The sequence below is a fragment of the Cynocephalus volans genome, chromosome 7, assembly GCF_027409185.1.
Source record: "Cynocephalus volans isolate mCynVol1 chromosome 7, mCynVol1.pri, whole genome shotgun sequence".
NCBI classification, from domain to species: domain Eukaryota; kingdom Metazoa; phylum Chordata; class Mammalia; order Dermoptera; family Cynocephalidae; genus Cynocephalus; species Cynocephalus volans.
Window position 1 is genome coordinate 1942064 of NC_084466.1, and position 6606 is coordinate 1948669.

Below are 6606 nucleotides of genomic sequence, written 5' to 3' on the forward strand. Positions count from 1 at the left end.
GGGGAAGAGCTCTTTATCTCTCTCTTTTTTCTTTACTGAACAGGCTTTGCTTATTGTTTTAATTTTTGGAAATGTAAACATTTAGAAAAATTAAAAGAAGGAAAAACACAATCATCCTTTCTCCCAGTCTCCAAAATTAACACAGTTAGCATCTTACAGTACCTGCATTTTTTTTTAATTTTAGAAAAATCATTTTATTGTTTTTGTAAAGAATTTGAGGGTACTTCGAAAACCTCATGGAAAACTAGAATGGAAAGTTAATACGAATCTTTCCACGAACTTTTTGAAGTACCCTCATGTAATGCATGCTCATTATAAAGAAGTCAAGCAGTGAAAATACAAAAAGATGAACATTTAAAGATCAGCCTCGTTGCACCCTCTGCCATACCCCTGGGAACGTTAGGTCAACTAGTTCCAGACCGCTCTGCACTGACGTTCGTGTGCAGGCAGTGACAGGCGGTGGCAGATAGAAATCGTGGAATAACCTGTTCACATGCAGGTGGGGAGGGGCGAGTGGAAACGATGTGACACAAGTGGAATGTCACCGTGTCACTCTGGTGGTAAAGACAATTACATCTAATTACTCAGGTTTAACAGAGGAAGAAAGCCCGAAGCACACAGAAGGCGCTGATGGGCACGGGCGCTCCCTGGCTCGGTGCTGCCCTGACGCTCTGAGCAGAGGAGGGGACCACGGGCGGCAAGTGTGCGGGCTCCACGCACTTCCACACGAGTGCCACTGTCACTTCTGCGCAGAGACAGACGGTGCCCTGATCTGAAAGATGGGGACGGTGTCACTCTCACACTCTCCCGGTTTTTCTTTCCTGCTGTCCTTTTGCTTTATTTTGGTTCAATGTTAATTAGTGGGTTTCATTGCTCGGTTTTTATTTCCCTAAGAAGAGCTCCTGGACATCATAATCCAGGATCTTCTTCACATCTGAGAATTTGGGTCTGTTGACTTTATAATCCGACAGCCACATGGTTGGAGATAATGTTTTCCCCGGATTTCTGTAATCTCCTGCCACCGTCAACGTGGATCGCTATGGTGGTGTCTGTGTCTGGTGTGGTGACTGATCCCTCTCGTAGGTGATGTGACTTTGCTGTGTGAAGACCTGAAATATTCTTTCTATATCTTGAAATTAAATAGCTCAGCTAGGATTTAGCTTGGTGTTTCTGTTCTCTGTTAAATTTCCCAGGAAGGAGGTGTGTCCTTTTGATCTGCAGAGCACTTTTTCTGCCCATACCTTTGAATGTGTCACCACTCCACCTGCTCCTGTGCCTCAGGGCACCGGCCCTCAGTCGGTTTTCCTTGTCTTTCTTTTGTGTCTCTTAGCCTTTCCCTGGCTGCTTTAACTTCACCATCTTTCTTGTCCGTATTCACCATGTTTGTGTCTATAGTAGTAATCTAATTTCTGGAGGTATCTATTTTGCTTCTTACTGTTTCTATCATTATTTTTACAACGATGTTTTTATGATGTCCTGAATCTGTCTCTTCTTTTTCATTTTCATGCAGTCCTGTCGTGTGTGTTTAAAGTCTCATCTTTGGGCTTTTCTATAATTCGCTGGCTCTTCCACGGCTCCCGCCTTCAGAGTTCGGTTTCCTTTGTGTCATTGTCACCCGTCTTTTGCCCGGTGCTCCTTTCTCTTATATATGTTTTTGTGAGTCTGCGTGATTGCCATATGCAGTTCTTTCCATCTTGCTCATGTCTGGGTAGGTCTCCCAGATGTTCACGTTGCTCAGAAAAACGGTGAGCAATGACTTGACTCTCTTCCAGCCTTTTCAAGCCCAGTTTGTCCCCTCTTCGCTCTGCTACGCCCCCTCCTCGGCGGGAGTAGGAGGGCTCAATGTTGTGACCTGTCCGAGGACGCGGAGGTGCGGGACCAGCCGCGAGGAGGGGGAAGCGGGTATGTTCTGGTGGCGGGCGGTCCCCAAAACACCTGGGCCTGCCCTGCCGCTGCTGAGATGTTGTTACGTCTGTGCCTGGGCTGTACCCCGATTCCCGGTGCAGCCCTGGGGCCACCCTACTTCAGCATCAGTCCTTCACGACTCACGCGATTCTAGATTACAATGTTCATGCTACCAAGTCCATTTTTAAAAAATTGTCTTCTCAGAAAAGAATCAAGTTTCAAGTTACAGTTTTCTAGGGTTTGGATGACTTTATTTGTACTCTTTTAAAAGCCTCTTAATTATGAAATGATAGATTCACAAGAAGTGGCAAAGAAATGTGTGAGGAGGTCGCATGCTCCCTGCACCCAGTCACCCCAATGCTTGCATTTTATGTAACTGCAGTTCAGTGTCAAGACCAGGAGCGTGTCGCTAGTGCAGCGTGTGTGCTGGTCCCCTGCCATCTAGGCACATGTTTATTAGTGTGTGTAACCACAGCCACAGTCGAGACCAGGATGGTCCATCTCCATGGAGACCTCCCTCAGGCCACCCTTCATACTCCTCCAGCATTTCTAGCCCAGCAGCCACTAGTGGGTCTCTATGTCTACCGTTTTGTCATTTTGAGAATATTAGACGACAGAGTCATATGGCAGGTGGTTTCTTTGAAGCAGGCTGGGCATCGGCAGTAGGCATCCCGTGGTGTGGCCGCACCACGCTTCTCTTAACGCATCTTCTGCTGATGGGCATTTTAGTCCTTTCCAGTTTGGGGCGGTCACAAACAAAACCAATATGAACAATTGTGCGTAGGTTTCTGTGTGGACATAAATTTTCATTTCCCAGGGGGTGCAGTCGCTGCGTCACATGGTAAGTGTGTTTTTAGGTTTTTAGGGACGTACCTAACTATTTTCCGGAGCAGCTGTGCCAGTTTACATCCCCACCAGCAGTGTGCGAGCCATCCAGTCTCTCCGCCTCTTCAGCACGTGGCTTTGGCACTGATTGAATGTACCGTGATCCCCACTCGTGTCCCCTAGTGACTGGTGATGCTCACCTCTCTCCACGTGTTTGCCGTCATACATCCCGCTCAGGGAAATGTCAGTTCAGGTCTGCATGCGTTTCCTTTGCTTCTGTAACAAATTACAACAAATTAAGGGGCTTAAAACAACATGAATCTATCATCTCACCAGCTCTGGAGGCCAGAAGTCCAAACTGGATCTTGTGGGCTGAAGTTGGGTGTTGGCAGTGCAGTGTCCTGTTTCCTGGCCTTCCCAGCTTCCAGAGGTCACCCCATCTTGGCCTATGGTGCTGTCCCTCTACCTTCAAAGCCTGTCCTGTCTCTGATTCTTTCTCTTCTGCCTCCTTTTCCACTTAGAAAGACCCCTTAGATAACACTGGGCCCTGTGATGGTGAATTCATGCCCACTTGGCTGGGCCACGGTGCCTAGACATTTGATCAACAATTATCCTGGCTGTTGCGGTTGGTGGATGTTGAGTACAGCAGATGCCCCCATAATGTGGGCAGTGCTCATCCGGTCAGCTGAAGGCTGCATGGGACAAAAGACTGACCTCTCTCAAGCAGGAGGGAGTTCTGCAGGAGACAGCCTCAGACATGAGCTGCTGCATGGGGTCTTCCCTGAGTCTGCAGCCTGCTGGCCCATCCTGGAGATTTTGGACTTGCTACCCTCCATAATTGCATGAGCCAATTTCTTAAAATCAGTCTCTCTCTCAGTCTTTCTCTCTCTCTCTCTCTTTCTCTCTATGTATAATAGGATGTGCGTATGTGTATGATTCTGTTTCTCTGGAGAACCATGACTAATATAGGCCCATCTGGATAATCCAGGGTAATCTCTATCTCCAATTTGACTAATTAGCAAGGTTCCATCTGCAACCTTAACTATCCTTTGGCGTGTAATTCAAAATATTCACAGGCTCTGAGGATTATAGGTCTGGAGACATGGACATCTTTGGGGGCTACTATTCTGCAGACCACAATGTCTTTGGCCCCATTTTCCAATTAGATTTTTTGGTTTTTTTTTTTTTTTTGACTGTTGAGTTTTGAGAATTTAAAAAATACATTCTTTTTTTTTTTTTCCATCAGTAAATTTATTCCAACTAAGATTCATGCACACACACCAAGCATATTATTTCCACACAAAAACCAGCATTGTCGTAAACATATTTAACACTTTGGCCATAAAACTGAAAAATATTTTAAAAACCTAAAAATAAAGTATTTTTAGTCACCAAATTCTTTAATATTTGTAATCCATGCTTGTTCAATGATAATTTTTTAAATATAATTGTATTGTTCATTATACATATTCATTATACTTATTACATATATTTAAAACATCTTTGCTGAAATTTTGTTATTCAAAAAATAACTTTTCAGTAACTTCAAAAATCCATCCACATGTACCTCCTATCAGAGCTATTGCAAAACCAAAATTGTTTGTTGAGTAGCAAGAGCTCAAGCCACACCATTCCTGATTACAGATATAACTGATATCCAGTTTTGTTAATAGGTCTTTCACTCCTTGTTCCTATTTTAAAATTCCAACCATCACTTCACTGATATCCCAGAGTTTTCTTGCAACAGAATCATCCAGAGCTTTGGGCAATAGTTCTTCCTCTTTACAATCTCCATAATACTTTCCTGACACACCTTCTACCTCAGGTGAAGAGGCTAAATAAATGGAAGTCTGGGCACCTTCTACTGGTGATTTGAAAAAAGCCCATGACACCAAGTTGAAAAGTGGTTTGACCAATAGTGGAATGTGTATGTGCCTCCCAAGGTTCGTCCGCACCATACCAGGATGTACTACGTTGACAGTAACGTTTGTGCCTTCTAAGCGGCGGGCTAGTTCTCTGGTAGAGAATATTAGCCAGTTTGCTCCGACTATAACCAAAGCTTTTATTATAGCTTTGTTCACTGCTCAAGTCTTCAAAGTTGATGTCTCCATATTTATAAAGTTTGGACGACACTACCACCATCCTGCTGGGAGCTGAACTTTTGAGGAGTCCAAGAAGAAGACTGGTGAGCAGGAAGTGCCCCAGATGGTTCACGCCAAACTGCATCTCAAACGCATCTTCAGTCTTCATGTAAGGGCACTGGAAGATCCCTGCGTTATTAATCAAGACATCCAGCCTGGGCGCTTCCTGGAGCAGCTCCTGGCAGAAGGCGCGCACCGAGCGCAGCGAGGCGAGGTCCAGGTCCTTGACGACGAGCTCGCCCGCGCCGGCGGCGTCGGGGCCCAGCCCGGCCTCCCCGGCCTGGTCGAGCTCGCGGCGGAGCTGACCCGCGGCCTCCTCGGCGCGCGCGCGGTCCCGACAGCCCATGATGACCCGCGCCCCCAGGCGCAGCAGCTCGGCAGCCGTGGCGCGGCCCAGGCCGCTGTTCGCCCCCGTGATCAGCACGGTCTTCCCGTGCATGAGGCCCGGCTCCCCGCCTCCGTGCAGCCGCTGGACCCTGGGCCCTACGAACCTCTGGGCCGCCAGCCACAGCGTCCCACCCAGTACGGCCAGTAGTGCCGCTGCGGTGGCCACTGCCATAGCCGTCCGGGCCCGCAGGCCCACCGGCCCCTGCACAGGAGTTGCAGGGCCGCCGCCTGCCCGGAGCCCAGGCTGCCACCTGCACGCGAGGAACTCTGGGGCGCCTAAAAAATACATTCTAAATATGGGAGTTTGGTGGATATGTGATTTGAAAATTTGAAAATAATTCCTCCCAATCTGTAGCTTGTCTTTTCATAGTCTTTACAAGGTCTTTTGCAGAACAAAAGTTAATTTTGGTGAAGTTTAGTTTGTTGATTTTCCTTTCATGGCTTGGGCTTTTGGTGTCAAGTGTAAAAACTCTTCACCAAGCCCTAAGACCTGAAGATTTTCTCCTATTATCTTCTAACAATTTTATAATTTTACATTTAAACCTATGACCAATTTTGCGTTACTTTTTGCAAAGGTGTGAGATTTAGATCAAGGTTCATTTTTTTGCCTTTGGATTTCCAGTTGCCGTGGTACCATTTGCTGATAAGACTCCTCTTCAATAAATTGCTTTTGCTTTTTTGTCAAAACTCAGTTGGTTGTAATTGTGTGGGTCTATTCCTGCATTCTCTGTTTTATTTCATTAATCTATGTGTCTACACCTCCACCATAACCACACTGTTCTGTTTACTGGAGTTATATAAAAGTCTTGAAAATTGGAAGAGAAATTACTTCCACTTTAGTTTTCTTTTTCAGAATTGTTTATCTATTCTAGTTTTTTTTGCCTTTCGCGTAGATTTTAGGATAATTTTGTCTATATCTGCAAAAAATTTTTGCTGAAATTTTGGTGGAAATTGTTTTAAACCTGCATATCAGTTTGGATAAAATTGTCAAAAAATTTTTGACATGAATTGATATAATCCTGTGATTCTTCCTGCGCTTGTTAATTATGGTGTATTACATTGAGAAATTTCTATTGTTTTTTTTTCCCACTTATTTTCTGTCTTCTCCATTCTGCTATTGAGCTCATCTAGAGAGTTTTTAAATTTTAGATATTATACTTTTTAGTTCTAAAATATTCATTTGCTTCTTTATATTTCCCATTATTTGCTGAAACCTTTTATATCCTTGTTGAGGCTTCCCGGTTCTTCATTTGTTTCAAATGTGTTTGTAAGTGCTTGTTAAAGCATTTTTATGATCACTTCTTTAAAATACTTATCAGATGATTCTAACATCTGTGTTATTTCAGTG

At 44.8% G+C, this 6606-nt stretch overlaps 1 protein-coding gene across 1 annotated transcript; it reads right to left on the minus strand.

Moving 5' to 3' along the window:
* Positions 1–4153: 4153 nt before the first annotated feature.
* LOC134382653 (retinol dehydrogenase 14-like) lies at positions 4154–5519 on the minus strand. The gene is given in 2 exon segments (XM_063103375.1): positions 4154–4752; positions 4754–5519. Coding segments are annotated over 2 exon segments (1008 nt in total). The 5' UTR covers positions 5431–5519; the 3' UTR covers positions 4154–4421.
* Positions 5520–6606: the final 1087 nt, after the last annotated feature.